The 20,371-nt window shown below is 33.5% G+C and overlaps 1 protein-coding gene and 1 long non-coding RNA gene across 2 annotated transcripts in view; both read right to left on the bottom strand.

Moving 5' to 3' along the window:
- Positions 1–20,371, bottom strand: part of LOC106462437 — a 58,190-nt gene that overhangs the window by 5,505 nt on the left and 32,314 nt on the right. The window contains exons 4-6 of the mRNA XM_022389701.1: positions 15,796–15,880; positions 13,522–14,260; positions 8,863–8,974 (exon numbers count right to left, since the gene is read on the bottom strand). Of these exons, the coding sequence (XP_022245409.1) occupies positions 8,863–8,974; positions 13,522–14,260; positions 15,796–15,880 (936 nt within the window). The remainder of the gene's footprint in view (positions 1–8,862; positions 8,975–13,521; positions 14,261–15,795; positions 15,881–20,371) is intronic.
- Positions 16,920–20,371, bottom strand: part of LOC111086527 — a 12,340-nt gene continuing 8,888 nt past the window's right edge. Inside the window, exons 2-3 of the long non-coding RNA XR_002611262.1 lie at positions 18,149–18,155; positions 16,920–17,058 (exon numbers count right to left, since the gene is read on the bottom strand). This is a non-coding gene — a long non-coding RNA (uncharacterized LOC111086527). The remainder of the gene's footprint in view (positions 17,059–18,148; positions 18,156–20,371) is intronic.

Below are 20,371 nucleotides of genomic sequence, written 5' to 3' on the forward strand. Positions count from 1 at the left end.
ATAACAGTAATAAAGGACAAAAGTATTTCAAAACATTTTGTTTTTAGCCCATCAAGCATCATAAATTGTTATGATTGAGACTTGAAGTAAATGTAATTACTCAAAACATTCTCTAAGGAAAGTATGCCAGCCTTCATAAATTTAATAATGGAATGGCAGAGTACTTAGTTTTTCTAAACAGCTACTAAAAAGGTCTATTAAATTTCATAAAGTGTAATAATGTCACACTGAGGTAGTTAGTACTTCAACAGCATTTGTTTGCAGCCCATCAGGTTTTATAAAGTGTAATGAGTGGGACACTAAAGTAATTGGTACTTCAAAACACTGTTTCATACAGTGTAGTGATGGTAATCTGAAATAGTTAATAGATACTTACATTTCCAGCCTTATCATCCACCTACTGTTAAACACAGTATTATTAAGTGTTTGAACAACAGAGCTGAAAATCAGCTGGGATGAAAACTAGCAAAACCAAATAGCAACATATCAAAATAGGTACCCCTATTGTTTCATCACCAACAGCTTGAAGAATATAAATACACAAACTGATAAAACAAACATGAAAATCAAGTTCAACACTAATTTACCTGCTCTATGTGGAAAACCTAAGTGTAGCCAAAAAAAAGTTGAACATTGATGTCTGCTGGAAATCTTATATAACACTGAGGCCTGTCTTTGTCGAAACTAAACCAAACTTATCTGACAATAAACAGAAAAATGTCATTGTCAGATTTTTATGTATATGGGCCGGATTCTTTACAGTAGGTGTCTGTGACTTCTTGGTGATAAAGTTCAACAATAAACAAACAGCACACAGTCCACTTGTTTTAAAATAATATATAAAATAAGTAAAACATATATACAAATGTTCCTTACACTGGTGGTTTTCACATTTGTATCCAGAGCTTTAAATAATTGTCTCTTTTTTCGTCAAAGTCCACACAAGCTGGATCAATTACCTTAGAATACAATTTTACAAAATGAATTATTCTTTCTGCTCTGTTATTACAATACAGTCTGTGACAATTTCACTTTAAAATCACTACTATCCACTCTTTATGGCTAAACTCCCAATCATGTAGTCTAGATCTATATATTGAACTAAATATCTGGGGCTCATTTTTTACCTCACAGAAGTCTAGAACATTTCACACACTACTAGATTTTAACATCTTCTCAACATCGTTCATAATAGTGCATATGCTAGCATTCGGTTTTACTAAAAACCCTTCTCAGGCAATGATCAGTTCAAAGTTTCAGGAGCAAAAGTGAAGCTGTTTGATTAACATTTAATTGAGGATGCATCTTGTGTATCTACAAACTTTCCTTAGTGCATAGCATTTCTTTGCTATCTGAACTCCCCAAGATGTTGAAGTGTTTAGAAGTGACATTTGTGTCACAATCCATCTTTTGCCACTGTTTACAGGACTGTGATACAAATGTCACTTCTAAACACTTCCACATTTTGGGGAGTGCAGATAGCAAAGAAATGCTATGCACTAAGGAAAGTGTGTGGATCCTGAATTACATATAAACCTCTGTAAAAACTGGTGCAAGCTGACAAAAGACAAAAGTACTTTGAACCACTATTCTATCCACTGAAAATATTTATTTGGATTAGTCCTCCAAGAAGTTTTCCTCAAATCAATCTAAACTAGGCAGTTGCTGCCAATTTCAATTTTGTTTGTTCATTCGTGTTAGTAGTTGTTGATGTTTTTTTAATGCTATTGTTGGATATACAAGACTGTTTAGTATAAGTCTTATTATTTAGTTCATTTAGTGATCATCTAATATTTAAGAATTATTTAATTTTCATAATAAGAGCGTTAAAAGTAATTATTTTAAAAAACCATAGTTATGACAAATTTCGTTATGTAACTCGGTAAGAGCCATACATAGTTTGTATAGTTTAATTGTTGTCAATTGATGTCACATTACTTGAACCTTCTGTATTTTTCTCATTGCCTTATGTGAGTATTGTTACATCATATGTCTCATAGTTTATAGAAAGTTCTATGCTTCAGTTGGATAATGTATATACATAGGTGACCAAGCAAGTACAAGTTAAGTTAAATTTAAAAAGATAGTAAAAAAAACATGAAGTTAGCTGGCATGTGAGTGATTAGTCTTAATGGGTGATTTCTATAGTATGTTTCACAGTTGTATTGTAACAACAGAGATAGGAAAAATAATTTGTCTTGTCAATTGGGTTCTAAATTAAATGAACCAGCCTGTGTGGACTTTTGATGAAAAAAATGGAGACAATTATTTAAAGCTCAGGATACAACTGCGGTAACCAACAAAAGAAGTTAAGTGAATTAAATCAGGAAATGTTAAATTTGTGAAAGTGAAGTTAGACTGCATGATTCTTAGTTTAGCCATAATGGGTGATATTCTAAATCAAGTTTCACAGTTTAACAGAGATAAGGAGAATAGTTTGTCTTGTCAAAGGGTGTTCTAAAGTAATTGAACCTGTCTGTGCGGACTTTGATGAAAAGGAGACAATTATTTAAAGTTCTGGATACAACTGTGTTTTCTTATCATGTAAAGAATTTTTGTACATACGTTTGACTTGTTTTGGATATATATTATTTTAAAACAAATTGCTTGTGTGCTGTCCATATATTGTTCAGTTTTATCGCCAACAAGTTACAGACACCTACTGTAAAAGAATGCCAACCCACATTTTCAAACTCTGACAGCTAGATCAAAATCATCATGTTAATAGTTGATGATGGTTCTGTTATGTTAGATCAGAAAAAATGACATATGTCAATGATTAATTATGATTTTGTTATGCTAGATCAGGAACAATGTGTTAGTAGTTGATGATGGGTTTGTTATGCTAGATCAGAATCAACAAATTAGTAATTGATGATGCATTTGGTATGCTAGATCAGGAAGAAAATGTTGACAGGTGATGGTGGGTTTGTTGAGCTGGATCAGGAAAAATATGTCAGCAGCTGCTACAGGATACTGTCACTAAAATTCACCCCTTTCTTTACCAGTAACATTGACTTCTTAATTTTACTAATAACACATAATTTCTTTAATTTCTATAGAGTTTGCCCCTCCAGTGGCACAGCGGTATGTCTGTGGACTCACAATGCTAGAAGAAACTGGGTTTTGTTACCTGTGGTAGGAAGAGCACAGAATTGTGTAGCTTTGTGCTTAACTTCAAACAAACAAACAAACTATAAAATATTTTCAGTGGCATCTGGCCATTGGACCCAGGCCAGCCAAACATTTCTGGACCCATTTTTGGATATTGCAGATATATTGTCATTTTTATAGGTGATGAACATTTATGCAGTAAAGTTTCAATGTTGTGAAAATTAAGTTCAACAAATATGTTATCATAAAAGTTTTAAGTAATTTTAACTGTAGTAAGAAAACTTAATAAAATAAACTTTTTTGCTAACTTCACAATGTATTTATTGAATGTAAGCTTAACTTATTAGCTGTGGAAACAAAGAACAAAATGACTGACACATTCTTTGATAGTCCAGAAACTGTTTTTATATTGTTGCGTCAGCGAGGTCACGTGACTAGTGCCACGCCACCTATTTTCTAGAAATATCTTGTTCCTTCGTGAATGTCCTAGCATTTACTAGATATATGTTTATCTGGTATATATATAAGACGCTCACAACATGACGGGACAGTGTGTGTAGGTAGTGAGTAATTGAACTGCAGTCAGAAAGTATTGTTGAAGTTAACGTTCATTGTTAAAACGTTTGTTATAGAGCGAATGTTGAAAATAAGTGTATCAGTAAAGTTATATTCAGAAAGAATAAACCAGTTTTATTAAGTAAGAACTTGTGTCGCTAAAGTTTCGTCGGAACGAAGTTACGGAAAATTAATTAACAAATGGAGATGTAACAATATATATCGAAGGCAGCACCAAGCTATATGGTCTCTTCAAGTATATTCAACAACAAAGGCAAACTAAGGGAACTAGCACATCACAGTCATTGAGCACTGATAAAACTGAAAAAAACTTTATTTCCATTTACTGTTGTGAAGTGTACATTAGATTCTATTGTGCACAATGGTAAATTTGACTGTATAAATGCTGGTGAAGCTTCATCCCTCCTGAGCATTTTAGATTTTGAGTATAATCTATGCATGATCACTATGGGTGAACTTTTGAAATTACACCATGTAATTATGCAAAAGTAAAATATCAACTCCTAGTGTTAGTTTCAGAACTTGAAAACATGAGAAATGAGGAAACAGCTGAAGAAAACAGAAAAAAATATTAATATTACATATTCAGAACCTCATGCTAAAAAGTTTTCCAGTATATTGGATCTATATTCTAAAACTCCAGTCATATCAACTGGCAAAGATCATTAGTAAGTCACATTCTTTTATGAAGGATGCTGAATGCATTATGAATTTGATTTTCTGAAGACTCATTTCTACTTGTCATGCCTACTGCCTGTTTAGTCTCAAAATGCAGAGAAAATTCCCAAGTTGCAAGCATTGGCCACCATCTTTGTGGGCAACATCAACTGCAAACTTCTTGTTTCTGAATACAATCTGTTATTCAAGTAGTTGCAGTATTCAATACAGCCTTTCACACTGAAAGGAAGTCGTCAGATTTACTTGCATATGTGTTGAGGCTTGTCAAGAAAAAAACTTCATAATACCAAGGAGAACTGTGTCAGAACAACTGAAGTTGGTCAAGTTAGATATTATTCATAACTGTTTCTGGAACATCGATAGTTGTTCACTTTTTCATTGTATAATGTTTAAAGTGCACATATATTGTGTGCAAATGCTGTATGTTATATGTGCTATTACTATATGAATTGTGTTACATATTCTCTTGTACACTATACATACATATATGAAATGATATTTTTACTACACTCTGATTCTTGCTTTTATTGTATGGTCTCCCACTTTGTATAAAAATATGCAACTGCTACACATGTATAGCTTTATATAACCTACATAGTACATGTGCATACATTGGTGTTGCACTATTCGCAGTAAATATGACTGTGTATTAGGACCACTCCATATTTTTTATTTTGATGATGCTTTTGAAGTTTATAATCAGTAGAATTTTATCTATGGAAAATACTCAACTTATAACAAGAATGAAGCACATTTCTAAAATAATGTTAGTATTTTAAGCAACCAGTATATGCAAAAATATCCTGCCTTTCAAAAATATAATCAAGTATATCAACAATCAGTAACAACCCTACACATAGTTTAGTTTACGTTTTGTCGAATATCAAAGTTCCAAGAAAAATCATTTTTTAATAATTTACAGAGCTTAATGTTTTGCATTCAGTAGAGCTTATCTATTTAAAAACAGTGAAAGTGAAAAAGCAAAATGCTAGTCACAAATATGTTTATCATTTCTGTTTACAATTGTGAGGCAAAACTAAGTCATCTGTTTGCATATTGACAAAAATTGTAGGCCTAAGATCACAAACAATATCACAACAGACTAATGGTACCTACACATAATTTACAAATAACTTATAGAATTTCCTTCTTAATTGATTGATTAACTGAATAGCTCTAAAGTCCAATACTGATGACTTTTCTGACAGTGAACTGAATAATTTACTTAAACTTCAATACCTTAGCATTAACTGTTCATTCATTACTCATTTATTCACTGATTTACTTACTAATATTTATAGTAAGCTCACCTTCTACTCACTGATAGAATTTTCCAGGTCATAACATAATGCATTCTCTAACAAACACCTAAACTAAAACATTGAAAACAAAGCTTACAGCAATGCCCTTTTTCTGAATTATGAAGTCTCATGAACAATCTTGATTCAGAAATATAACAGTACACTAAACTGTCCATTTACCGAGTCTTTTTGGTACTTTTCCTAAGGTTGTGATATACAGGTGGGATGGCCTTTTGTCCCTTGCTGTCCTGTTACTGGACTTTTCACTGGATAAATGAGCTCTTTTACAGGTTGACTTTCTGCAGGAATGTTCTTCTTTGAAATTACCCATCTCACCATTCTGTCACAAAGGTACTTTCAAAGATGATCATGGTAAATAACCTTTGGCTTGGACTACCTGTCCTTCTGGATTCTGTAACCATGTCATATATCCTTTTCAGTATAAAATATGGTCCCTCTCAACACCTGTTTAAATTTGTACTTTGTCCTTTCTTGCAGTGGAGATTGTATAGCTATACCATGTTATCTCAATGGAATCCAGTCTTATCAGCATTAACATCATAGAGACTTTTCACCAGCTGATTTAAGTCTTTCCTGTGCAAAGTCATATATTACCTTATTGTCTATGCATATTTTGTGTAAGACTCTGCTCAGTGATTATCGTCAAGAAGTGAGTGTAGAAGGTTCAATGACTCTTCAGATTCTTTCTCATATATCAATAATGATGGTGTGTTGCCTGTAGCTTCATGTACTGCAGTTCAATAACTCATAAATAACAGTGGAAGATTTTGATTGCATGTTTTATTAAGTTAATCCACATAAATGACTAATTGGATTAAAAGTGTAAGGGTTTTATCTCTCCAAAATGCCATCAGAAGATGAATGAAGGGCTATTGTCCTGTTCTTTTTTATTTTAAGGACCTGATACATTTCTGCAAACAAGCATGATTCAACGTTCCATAGGCACCTCAAATCTTGAAATGAATTCACTGATGAGTTTCCTTGATAGAGTTTCTGCTTCCTGGTTAAGAATGGCACATGCTTCTGGCTATTTGGTGAAATAGTCCATCACAACTATGGTGTGTTTGTTCTCACTGTTACACTATGGAAGGTGGACCAAGCACATTGACAGAAACTTTCTCAACTGGTGTTGCAACATAGTACTGCTGTACCTGTTCCTACTAATTCTTTTGTGGACCTCTTCATCATAGCACAGTTCATATGATTTACACCAATTATCTACAAATTCCCTGCACACAATTCAAAAGAAGCATTCTCTTACTCTCTCCAATGTTTTTTTTAACATCTATGTGCACAGCTGTTGGAAGGTTGTAGAAGTGATGGAGTGCTTCAAGTTGTAGAGACTGTGGAAGTGCCAACTGTAATCTATGTTTCTGTTCACTGGTATTTCTCAATTTTCAATTTTCTCAATTCTTTTAGTTCTCCTAGACTATCACTAGAGGGAGTTGATGTTTCAGTACTATTCCATCTGATGATCCTGTAACTTCTAGATGGTACCTTTACTTGTTTACCTTTTACTTCAATGAATTCATTACCAACATTACCAACTGAAGAACTTCCTTCTTCACCTACGTTTCTTCAACCTAATTCTCATATCCTTGTCTATCATGGCATTTAGAGATTGTTTACATGCCAAAGAATCTATCATTTCATAAGGATCATTCAAGTAAGTTTTTCCAAATCTCCCACAAGCTTGGCTAAGGTCCATTCTTTCCTCTGTACCCTCTTCCAGAACTTTTTTCTCGATACTTCCATCTGGTGTGTCACTCTAAACCTGTTGGATAAAGCAGTTAACAATGCTTGACAGTTGTTATGACACTCAGCTGGAAGGTTACTTAATCGTGTTAAAGCTGATTTTTTTAAATGAGCAGAAAGATAGATAGTTTGTTGTTCACTATTCAACCCAATCACTCTCAAAATGATTTCAAACTGAGCTGGAGATGCCTCCCATGGTATCTTTCATTAGCTTTTCAATTGCACAATGTTGTTGAACTAGCCAGATAAGTTCTGAAACTAGATTTAGTAGTGTCATGGCTGGAGAAGTCCAGGAAGGTCATGCAGTCACAAATGGGACAGCAGAAGTAGTAAATGTATAGATCAAACAGGTTTTTTTATTTCATATTTAATAGTAAATAGTGTATAAGGTCGGAACACTTGGACAGGTGCAGAAAGATATGTGATTGGCTTGATCTTTACATTTACCAATTATTTTTCCCTAATGGTTTATTTTGTTACTTGTTTCTTTTTGTACATTCCTAATAGCTTCATTGATCTTTTCTTCAATTTGTTTTATTTTTGTTCTTAATTCTTCTTAAAAAATTACACCTCTTTCTTTTAACTCCTCTCTTAAATTCATGTCTTAACTATTGATCTTCTTTTGATTTTCTATAAATTTCTTGTTGGTTTTTAAAATTTTCTTTTTCTTTCATTTTAATCTTATTTATTTTCTGTCTCATTCTTCTTGATCTTCTTTTAATTTTATGCCTCACTCTTCTAGTTTTATTTATTTTCCTCCTTGATATTATTACCACAGTTTCATCATTTCTGGAAGATTTTCGATTTCACTTTATGCCCTTGTTGTCATCATTTTGTAGTTTAGTAAAAGACAAAGTTTTATTTTCACTAAAATAACCCAACTTTTGACACCAGTTTTGTAAAGTGTTCTATCACTGGGCAGGTTCTTTTGTATTATTTTGTGAATTTAATGCTACATCCAGTTTACATAATGATAATGAATTAGTTAATTCTTCTATAACGTTTCTACAGGCTATATTCACTTGGTAAAAGTTGTAGACCTAATTGTAGAAATAATGTTGCAACAGAAACTCCAAGACTAATGGTACCTACAACTGACTTACAAGTAACATACATTATTTCTTTGTTAGTCAATTGGTTAACTGAATAGATGCTACAACTCTCAATTCTAACACTGACACAGAACTGAATCACTCACTCATTACTCAGTAACTTTCCATTAATTAACTCATTGAAATGTTTACTATTCTGCTAGCTAGTGTCTACATATAATTCATATTAACTATATTTCTTCAATTTACTTTGAAAAAATAAAATACAATCAGGTGATAACACTAAAAACAGATATCCAGATTGAATCAAAATAGCAAGTCTTTGTCAAAGGAAATAAAGAAAGATGAAGTCTTCATTAACATACCTTATCTCTGGATTATACTCCACAGATGACAGAATAGGTTCAAGACAACTAGAAGGCTTCACAGAAGTGGTTTGTTCTTTAGGTGGACATTGTGCTTGAAAAACCAAGGGTTCTATCAACAACAACAAAAAAAAAATGTTGAAGTCTTCAAACTAATTTAAATGCTGCTTATATATCTGGCCAAATTAATTGAAGTTATGACTGTTTAGAAAACAAAACTAACAAACAAAGAAAATGTAATCAACTCCACAGTACTTCAGGCCTGTACACATAATATTTGAAAGTGGGGTTATAATTTGTGAGATCAAAAGCCAACACATATGATGTGAAGCACAGTCAGCATGCAAAGCATGCTAATGCTACAGGAGGCTGAGGGCATGCAACTATTTCAAACCAAACAATGCTATATGATGCTTCATCAGAAGAATTTGATTTTAATCATAATTTTTACATCACAAAAAATAGGAGATTTGGACAAACCACCCACATGTACAAGCATGTACTTTAAGTTTTGAAACTTAGTATTATGAAGAATTACAGTTGTGTTTCACTCAGACACACAAAACTAAAAATTAAGAAAACAGAACTAAGTACACAACTATACTGATTTTTTTAATCTCTCAGAAAAAGCTTAACGGAAGAAACCAGAACTATACTAAACTTGTTTCCTATTGTTATAAGAACAGCTTATGTAAAGAAACACAAATATACTAAACTTGTTTCCTATTGTTATAAAAACAGCTTATGTAAAGAAACACAAATATACTAAACTTGTTTCCTATTGTTATAAGAACAGCTTATGTAAAGAAACACAGAACTATACCAGACTTGTTTTCTATTGTTATAAGAACAGCTTATGTAAAGAAACACAGAACTATACTAAACTTGTTTTCTATTGTTATAAGAACAGCTTATGTAAAGAAACACAGAACTATACTAAACTTGTTTTCTATTGTTATAAGAACAGCTTATGTAAAGAAACACAGAACTATACTAAACTTGTTTCCTATTGTTACAGAAATGGCTTAATGGAAGAGACATAGGACTATAATGAACTTGTTTCGTAGTGTTACAGGAACAGCTTCGTGGGAAAAAAAACCCTGAATTATACTAAACTTACCCAGTTTTTCAGGAATAGTTAAGTGGATGAAACACAGAACTGCACTAAATTAGTTTTCTAAAAATACAGGAATAGATAAGATGAAAAAACATTGAATTATAATAAACTCATTTTACAGTTGATCCTGCATGACCTAATGGTGAGGGTGTTCGACCTGCTTTCTGCAGGTTGTGAATGCAAATCCCATCACCAGATATACTCACCCCTTTCAGTTGTGGGAATATTATAATGTGATAGTCAATCCCACTTTTCATTGGCAAAGAATAGCCCAAGAAGTGGCAATAGGTGGAGTTGATTATATGCCTTTCCCTCTAGTCTAACACTTTTAAATTAGGAACAGCTAGTGCAGATCATCCTCAAGTAGGTTTGGACAAAATTCATAAAAGCAAACAAATATTTCCAAGTCTTTCCAGTATATCTTAATGAAAGAAATGAAACTACATTGCACTTGCTTCTTAATGTTAGAGGAACAGCTTGTTTGAAGAAACACAGAACTATACTATGCTTCCTTTGAATGATGTCTTTATTGAAGAAATAAAGAAATGTTATAAACTTGCTTCCTACTATTACAATATTATACCAAAATTATATTCCAGTATTTGAGAAGCAAATTACTGAAAGAAACAAACTACATTAAACTTACTTCCAAGTGTTAAAGGAACAACTTACCAGATGAAACAAAACTATAGTTAGCTTAATTTCTAGTGTTACAGGAACATCTTACTAGAAGCAAATTTTGAAGAGATGTGACAAGAATTATCTGTTGTGAATTGAGCAGCTGAGTTATTTGGAGATACTGACCAGATGTGGAAAATTTTTAAAGATACATTTTTAAATATCCAAGGTAAACATATTCGTTGTAGAAAGAAAAAGGTAGCTGCAAGTAAAAACCAGGTTGGCTAACAAAGTGTTTAGGAGATAAAATTAAAGAAAAGCATCAAAAATTTAAGATATTTAAATTGACTGGTATGACAGGAGATTTAGAAGAGTGCAGAAGATCAAGAAAATTACTGAAATAGGAAATTACGACATCAAATAGGATTTATGAGAAAAGGTTGGCTGAAAATGTAAAAAATTAACAGTAAGGATTTCTTTAAATACATTAAGGATAAACAAAATGTTAGGATGAGGGTAGGACCCTTGAGGAATGATAAAGAAGGCTAGTATCTGATGATTATGAAATGGCTGGGTTATTCAATATTGCTTTTTCTTCAGTTTTTAATAACGAAGATTTAAGTAGTATTCCATATCTTGAACAGTTGATAAATGGAAAATATATCAAACAAGATGACTGCATTAATTCTGAGCTGGTTAAGAAAAAATTGGGAAGTTCAAAAAACAATAAGGCTCCTAGGCCAGATAATCTTTCCCCAAGGGTTTTGAAGGATGTTAAAAATTGGATATGTGAGCCACTTACTACTATTTTTTGTCAGTCCTTGAATAGTGAGAAGGTACCAGAAGAGTGGAAGTTAGCTAATGTAACTTCTCTTTTTAAGGGAAGTGATAAAATTGTCCCAGTAATTACAGAAAAGTTTTGGAGGGTCTGTTAAAAGATGCTTTGCAAAATCATTTATCAAAGATTAGAATTTTATTGAATAGTCAACATAATTTCACTAAGGGAAAATCTTGCCTTACAAACCTTTTGACATTCTTTGAAAAGGTTACTGCTTATGTAGATGAGGGTAAGGGTCTAGATATTGTGTATTTAGATTTTCAGAAAACATTTGACAAGGTGCCACATAAAAGGCCTGTAAAAAAATTATTTCTATAAGTGTGGGGAATAAGTTAGTTAATTGGATGGAAGAAAGCAGAGAGTTGTTACAAATGGAGTTCATTCAAACTGGATTAATGTCACAAAAGGGGTACCTCAGGGTTCAGTCTCAGGACCCTTGCTCTTTTTGACTTGCATCAATAACATAGATGAAGGAATAGTCAATAAATTACTTAAATTTGCAGATGATATTAAGGCCTTGGGTGTTGCTAGCTGTGAAGAGAATGATGCTGATTTACAAAAGGATTTAGATCATTTAGTGAGTCAGGCAAATAAACGGCAGATGGACTTTTAATTATAATAAATGCAAGATAATGCATGTGGTTTATCATAATTTGAATTATAAGTATAATTTGGATGGGAATAACTTTAACAGTGTTATGAGAGAAAGGGATCTTGGTGTAATAGTCAATCAGTTTCTAAAGCCATCCAAGCAGTGTGATGTTACGAGTGGTAAGGCAAATAGGATACAGAAATATTGAGTACAAGTCTAAAGAGGTTATAATTTCATTGTACAGGTCACTGGTTAGGCCACATTTGGAATATTGTGTTAAGTCTTGGCCTCCTTACCTAAGGAAAGACATTAAATTTTTGGAAAGAGTTCAGAGAAGGGTTACTAGGATGGTGCCTGGGATGGAGGGGTTGTCTTATGAGGAGAGGCTGAAATCTCTCAAATTGTTGGGGGATATCTGATTGAGGTTTTTAAAATTGTAAAGGGAATTGATACTGTTGATGCATCATCTTTTTTCATATTTAATAGTGAAAATAGTAGGACTAGGGGACACAAATATAAATTTTAGCAAGGTAGGAGTCATCTTCAGCTAAGACAGTTTCATTTTTCTAACAGGGAATGACCTTTGGAATGGGCTGCATTTGGATGTTGTAGAGGCAGTAAATTTAAGTGCGTTTAAGAAAAAGATTGATAAGTATATGAATGATAAAGTCTGGCTTTAACAATGTTTTTTAATTATTATAATTTAGTTCAGAGGATGGAACAGCTGGCATGGACTAATAGGTCCCATGTTGTCCCAAAATGTTATGTTAGAAGAAACAAAACTATACTAAACTTGATTTCTAATGTTACAGGATCAATATATTAGAAGAAATACAGAGCCATACTAAACATGCTTCCCGGTATTAAAGAAGCAAATTACTAGAAGAAACCCAACTATATGAAACTTGATATTTCAGGTGTCCAGTATTATAGGAACAATGTACTTCAAAGAAACATAGTACTATACTAAACATGCTTCCCAGTATTACAGAAACAACTTACTAAAAGAAACAAAACTATACTAAACTTGCTTTCTAGTGTTATAAGAACAACTTACTAGAAGACACTATCCTAAACATGTTTCTTAGTGTTACAGGAACAACTTAATGGAAGAAACACAGAACTAAACTACACTTATTTAACAGTTATAAAAATATTTTGTTCTATATTTTTTTAGTCATCACTGTATTTACGTAAAGAAAATTGAAATTTGAAGGCATGTAAGTTTCAAAGTTTAATATTCTACTTGTAAACATGAAACATTTTTATTCACATGTATATTATATATATAGCTGAAATGCTTTTATATCTATTCTGTAGGGTGAAGTATGTGTTACAGTTAGTTTTGTTCGTAACTTCCAAGTACATTAAATTATTTTAATAATAATTTCAATTTAAAAGGATTGAGTAAATATAAGGGACATTAGTATACATATTTTACACACCATGCCCCCCCCCACACACACAAACATGGAACTCAAAAAGTATGTTTACCTGTAACAGCATCTTGTAGATTGAGTTCTTTCAGCCTTTCACTGCTGAATTTACCAACACTGCTGTTATCTTGTTCTTTGCAGTGTCTTCTCTCAACCAGTGATTTTACTTCTTTATTGGAGGAGGATTGAAAATGGGAAGCACATGAAACAAGAATGGGTTGAGGAGTTTTGGGTTGTTGAAGTCCATGCTGTGTTCTCTTTTGTTCTCTACCATGCTGAAAAGTAGACATAGAAGTTGAATGTTGAATATCCTCCTCTGGCAACATTTCTTCAGATGAATACTTAATATAAAATGTGGAACTTTCTCTCGTTGGTTTTTTAGATATAGATAGAGCCTTTGTTTTCTGCAGTAACATTACTATCTTTGGAAATGACTCCAAGTGTTTTCTACTTCCTTTTTCTGGAGCATTTTCTGATAAGCTCACAACATTCTTATATTTCTTTCTTCTCACATTAAAAGGCATTTTCACACGAAAATCACTTTCTGTGACTGTTCGCCTCCTAACAAAATGATAATTACCTTCAGTAGTAGGTTCGTGATTTGGTATTGTATTACTCCGAGTTGGAGGATACTTCTGGAAGTTCTTTATATTCCTACTGATTCCAGGATCACTGCAAAAGCTAAAAAGTTTTTTTCTTTCTCGAAGGGCAACTTTATTTGACAATGTTGCTTGGTAAATAGATTCATACAAGTGATCAGGTTCTGCTAAAGTACTTCCACACTCTTTATCATTCACCTAATAACAACTGAAATAACAAATCTTTTTTCATTAAATGCCTTAGCTAATATAAAAGCACTTAATATATTTTCAGTTAAAACCTTGAAAAATTAAAAATGTATACTAATAATTATGATAAGACTAATCATTCACAAGAATAGTAACATCTGTTATAAAATAAAGAATAAAATATTACTATTAAGAATAGCGGTGAAAATTAACATAAGATGTGATAAAAGTATGAATTTAACATACTATTTTTATTTATATTTTGTGAGATAATTCTAAACATGTGAAATATTTTATGATCTGTAGAATATGGGATTTAGAATTCAAAGTTGCTCAATATAAAAGCCTTTACTTTCCTCCATTTGTAGTTAGTTTTAAGTGTGAGTAAAGATTAAATCTTTATCAATAAAAATAAAGATTACAAACTGAAAAGAGGGAGAATCAAGTCAAAATTCTATATTTATTTTGCAACTGCATAGTTGTCATAAGAAATGTGTGTTGTAACCTAATATCCTAAGATAATACACAAATAACTAGACTGAAACTAGATACAACAAATTAAACATTTAAAATACCTTCTCCTACTAACAGCCAAAGCATATTTAAAACAATATTATAATATCTCCTAAGTGCGTAGATTGAAACATTGCTTTTTGGTCACTTGAACTTGATATTTCCTGACTTCCTTAGCCTCTGCAATTACTTCTATTCTAAGTCCAAAAGTCCTCTAAATGTGGCTTGAATCAAAAGTTGTAAACAGATATTACTAAAATGGTGAGCATTAATCAAAAATCACTTATCATTCTGTAAAATGTTGAATTCAAGTATGTTTCCCATATGCATGGGCATCCACAGGAAGGGATAAGAGGGAGCATTTGCTTCCCTTACATTGCACAAAAAATTACATGTATTATGATACAAGCTTAACATTGTAGTTAAACTAAATATTTTTAGTAATTTTTATTAAAACTGTAAATTTGTGTTTGCATTTAAGCAAACATAACACATTCTTTTAGTCTGTTGACTTACACTGTAAAAGCTGATCGGCCCAACATACATATTTTGTCCCCCTTGAAAATAGTTCTGTGGACACACATGCTCATATGTCATGATAATTCCTACAAGTCTACCATGCATGAGCACTACTGAAATGTGCAATTATGTGATGGCATCTATCATGCACGTGCATCATGAAACATGTAATTATATGATAAGTGATACACCATAAAGTAACTGGGTCACAAGATTCACAAACCTGGATATAATGGAGAACTGTTTACCCATAGTTGGAAGCTGATACTTGGGACACTGGAAAGTATCCTATAGAGTAGCTGGATTGGTTATGTAGGACTATTATCATTATTTCAGAAAGCTGCTAAACTATTATTTTTGAGGCAAATCAACTTTAGCTGAGGCAATTCCAGAATACATGTTATCAACATGTTTTATAATAATCTCATATTTTGGTGTACCAGTTTTTGTTTTATATTGTATAAGCAGAAGGCCAAAATGACACTTTTTAAACATATTGACAAAGTTCTTACCGTGTTCCACATGGCAGAATCCTTTTCTTCTGCATTCACTCCTCTACCATGCCCTTTTCTCTTGGAGGAGACCATTAAATTTTCTCTGTAAAGATCACACACTTTATTATCTTTCTGCTTTATTTGTGACTGTGTTTTTAGTCATTTAATGTAACAAGATTAGAATTTATGATTATCTTTTCTGTGCTATAATACAACAGGAAGCTCACAAACTATAACACCCTTCAGCCCTTTTATATGGCAAGACCATAACCTCTGATTACTTTTCAGCACATTAATGTGATAAAATCCTAAATTATTATAGCTTTTAGCACTTTAGTGTGACAAGATGAATCATAAATTATGAATACCATTCAATTCTTTGATATTACAGCAAGTACATCAATGTGTGAATTTAATGAATGTTTGTGAAACCAAGATTCATAAATAAATAATATAAAATTAATTCATAAATTTGTGATGGTATGAAGTATGATGGATTCCAGTACAATTAATTTTTGTATTTTAAGAATTAAAATGAATTTCAAACAAGTACTTACATACTTCTGAAATACTATAAGTATTTGCTTATTGTATATGTGTCAGAGTTTCTTTACAATCTCTGCTTTCTTTTCATAACTCAGATTTTACTGAAAGTTGTAGTCATGATGCAAAATCTGATTATGGGGAGGTGGGTGGGAAAATATTTAAGAAATAAGTACCTGTCTGCACTTCAATTCTAAAAGTTTGAGAATTAAGTAAGGTTGTATTTCCTCTGAAATATTGTAAACTAGAACATTCACATTGAAAAGTAGGTGGGAACCAGTGAGAATGAAAATGATACACAAAAATCATAAAGCTAGAAGTAACAGGACAGGATGGTAACATTCCAGACTACAATAAAGGCGTAGCCATTAGGTCAGAGTAAAACCTAGAATCAGAAAAAAACTTGAAGAACTAGAATAAAGGGAGAATGAGTAGGGTAGATCAGCCTTAGAAAAATTGGACTTAAGAACAACTCAGAAATAATGCATTATTCTCAGCAGGGTACTCCTTCATCCATCAGTTTTGACAAAAAATACTTTGGTGAGTTTGGTAATAGTTTATAATATAACATAACATTTAAGGATAACAAGGAACCCTTCTTGTACTCAAACAGAATTACATGCTGATTGTGTGTCTCGTCATGTGCCATCATTATAAGGAATTAGAGTATACTAAACATTACACATTATATAGGCTACATTAATGTTACATTTAGGCGGTTCGCTTAACTATTATGTACTATTATATTATATTATGTACTATTATATTAACTATTATGATGTAAGTTTTTTTGGATGGTTAATGAAGGTGTTCCAAAATGCGAAATTAATTTCTTGATGACCTAATACTATGATTGAAAGCCATATGCCACTTATTCATTCAACTCCCCAAGTGATCCAAATCCTTTTGTAAAGCAGCAAGAGCATCCTCACAGCCAGAAACACCCAATACCTTTTATTATCATCAACACATTTAAGTAATTTATTGATATTCATTTATATATGTCACTGATGCAAATCAAAAAGATCAAAGGTCCTTATGTGGTATACTAATTTAACATGAATTTCTGTATTCTTATGGTATTTATTCTGAATTTATAATCTGTCCTGCATATGCACTGGTTTCACATAATATGTAGTCTAAAAAAACATTAAGTTCACCTCTTTCCAGTTTCTTTTATTCCTTTGTTGTGCAATGTATGTTAATAGCAGTGTCCTTTAATGGTTGTTCAAATGATCTATGTTTGAATGAGAATGACTAGTCATATAGGCAGTGCTAGTTTTTCGGGTAAATATAATGCTTCTTGTGAAATAAGAAACAGTGCATGTCAGATTTTAAAAATAATATATATATATATATATATATAGTGTTACATATCTGCTTGTTTGATAATTTCCTGGAAAATCTCTTTCCGAGAAACTTCAGCGATACAAGTCCCTTCTTGATTAAAACTAGTTTATTCTTTCTCGATACATCAGACTTATATACTAAAAAAAGAGGGCGTCTCGACCAGACTAGAGTTTCCTGGCAAATTCATGATCCTTCGAGAAACTCCAGCATGTATGCTCTCAGCGTCACGTGACTTCCGCTGTCGTAACACTGTCCTTCCTCAGTATTGTTTGCCCCGAACAATAGCCACTTACATTTAACCAATAGATAATTAACAATAACTTAATTAAATGTACAGAATTTACAAACACAAAATTATTCCATACTGGTCTCCATCTCATTTGCTTCTGCTTCACGTGGGGTTCATCTGCTCCATTAGGAAATGTCCCATTATCAGTAGCAGTCACACCAGTGGTAGTAACTTTATAAATGGCTTCACTGTTTTCCTTCTCAAAACTGGGTAGAGTTTCTTCTTCGACAGTGGCTTTTTCAGGTGACATGTCTTCAGCAGCATCATTTGTTCCATTGTACACTTCGTTCCAACTGAAAAGTCCTGGACCATGATAATGCCAAAGCCTGTTGGCATGCGCCACATTTGGCTTACCTTGCCGACCACATTTTTTTTGGCAAGTCATGTCTGAGAGACGATCCACTATGTCATATGGGCCTTCCCATCGAGAAGACAACTTAGGAGACTTCCCTTTGGTCTTCCTGGGATTATACAACCACATCTTGTCTCCTGGTACAAAGCTGACTTCAGTAGATCTGTTATCTGGTCCACTGGCAACCGATGTTCCAGACCAAAACCAGCTTTGCTGGAGTGTATCTAGTGGCATCATGCTCTGCTGTTCTATAGGCTATCAACAGTGGAGGAAGTAAGACATTCCACTCATCTTGGCAGCTATTACAAAACTTTGCCAATTTCTGTCCCAGTTTCCAATTGTACTTTTCTACTATCCCATCAGACTGTGGGTGAAGTGGCGTTGTCTGGGTCTTTTGTATGCCAAACAACGTGCAGCATTCATGGAACACAGCTGATTCAAAGTTACGGCCTTGATCTGAATGCAATTCGTATGGCATTCCAAAGAACTCACTAATAGCCGAACTACAGTTGTAACTTCCTGATTTGGTATTGCATATGCCTCAGGCCACTTGGTGAAATAATCCATCACCAAACAAATGTACCTGTTTCCAGCACGAGTGCGGGGCAATGAATCAGCAATGTCAATGGCTACTCTTTCCATTGGTGTGCCAACTTGATATAATTTCAAGGGAGCATCTCCCTTATGCTTGGGTCCCCTTTTAGCACAACATGTACTGCAGGTCCTGTACCATTCTTCCACATCTTGCTTCATACCTATCCATAAAGCTTCTGCAATAGGTGACTCAATGTCTTCTTAACTGCAAGATGTCTTCTTGTTAGACTATCATGGGAATGACGTGGCACAACTTCTCGTAACTTTCTCGATATAACTGTTTACCAGGTCATCACTTTCCCATCTGTAGTTTCCCATCTCCGGACAAGAATACCATCTTCAAGCTTCAACTGGTCCCATTTTTGCAGGGTCTTCGGCTCAGTCCGTCGGCATTTCCATGATATTTTCCTTTTCTGTATTCAATATCATAATTATACTGGTCTATCTTTCCAATCCAACGTGCCAGTTGTCCCTCTGGGTTCTTTAATTATCTTATCCAGCGTAATGCAGCATGGTCTATCCTGATGGTAAACCTGGCACCATAGAGGTAAGGATGGAAATATGTCAGACTCTTTACTATAGCAAGGAGTTCCCTTTGTGTTACACAATAGTTCCTCTCTGATCTACTCAGGACCCTACTGAAGTAGGCGACCACATGTTCGTTTTCGCCCACTTTCTGAGATAACACTCCTCAAATTCCGACATTACTGGCATCACAATCCAGTATGTACGGTAGTGAGGGATTTGGAAGCTTTAGAAGTGGGGCTTGAAAGCATGCTGGCAAGAAACTGTCCATTCAAACTTCTGGCCCTTTTTTGTCAAATCAGGTAGTGGAGCAGCTATAAATGCAAAGTCCTTCACAAACTTCCAGTAATAGGTACAGAGTCCCAAGAAACTTCTTAACTCTCCCACATTGTCCGGTGTTGGCTAATCATGCTCTGCTTTCACCTTGTCAGGATCAGTTTGCACACCATGCTCACTTCCAATGTGACCCAAGTAAAGCACTTCTTTCTGGAACAAGTGGCATTTCTTGGGATGGAGTTTAAGGTTTGCTGCTTTCAAATGCTTGAATAATTTCTTTAACTGGGACATTTCCTCATCAAACGTTGTTGCAAACACAATGACATCATCCAGGTACTCCAGGGCTATCCTCCATTGTAGGCCTTCCAGTACTCTTTCCATCAGCCTCTCAAATGCTGCTGGGGCATTGCTAAGCCCGAATGACATCACACAGTATAACTAAATAACTAAATGCAGTCTTAGGTTTATCTGTTTCAGCCATCTTCACTTGATGATAACCCGACTTTAAGTTCAGAGTTGAAAACCACCTGGCTCCACTTATTGCATCAAGAGTATCATCAATTCTTGGCAGCACATATGAGTCCTTTTTAGTTATACTGTTAAGAGCCCTGAAGTCCACACAGCAATGTTGGGTCCCATCCTTCTTCTGGACTAACACGATGGAA

This window comes from Limulus polyphemus, unplaced genomic scaffold (assembly GCF_000517525.1).
Source record: "Limulus polyphemus unplaced genomic scaffold, Limulus_polyphemus-2.1.2 Scaffold1166, whole genome shotgun sequence".
NCBI classification, from domain to species: Eukaryota; Metazoa; Arthropoda; class Merostomata; order Xiphosura; family Limulidae; genus Limulus; species Limulus polyphemus.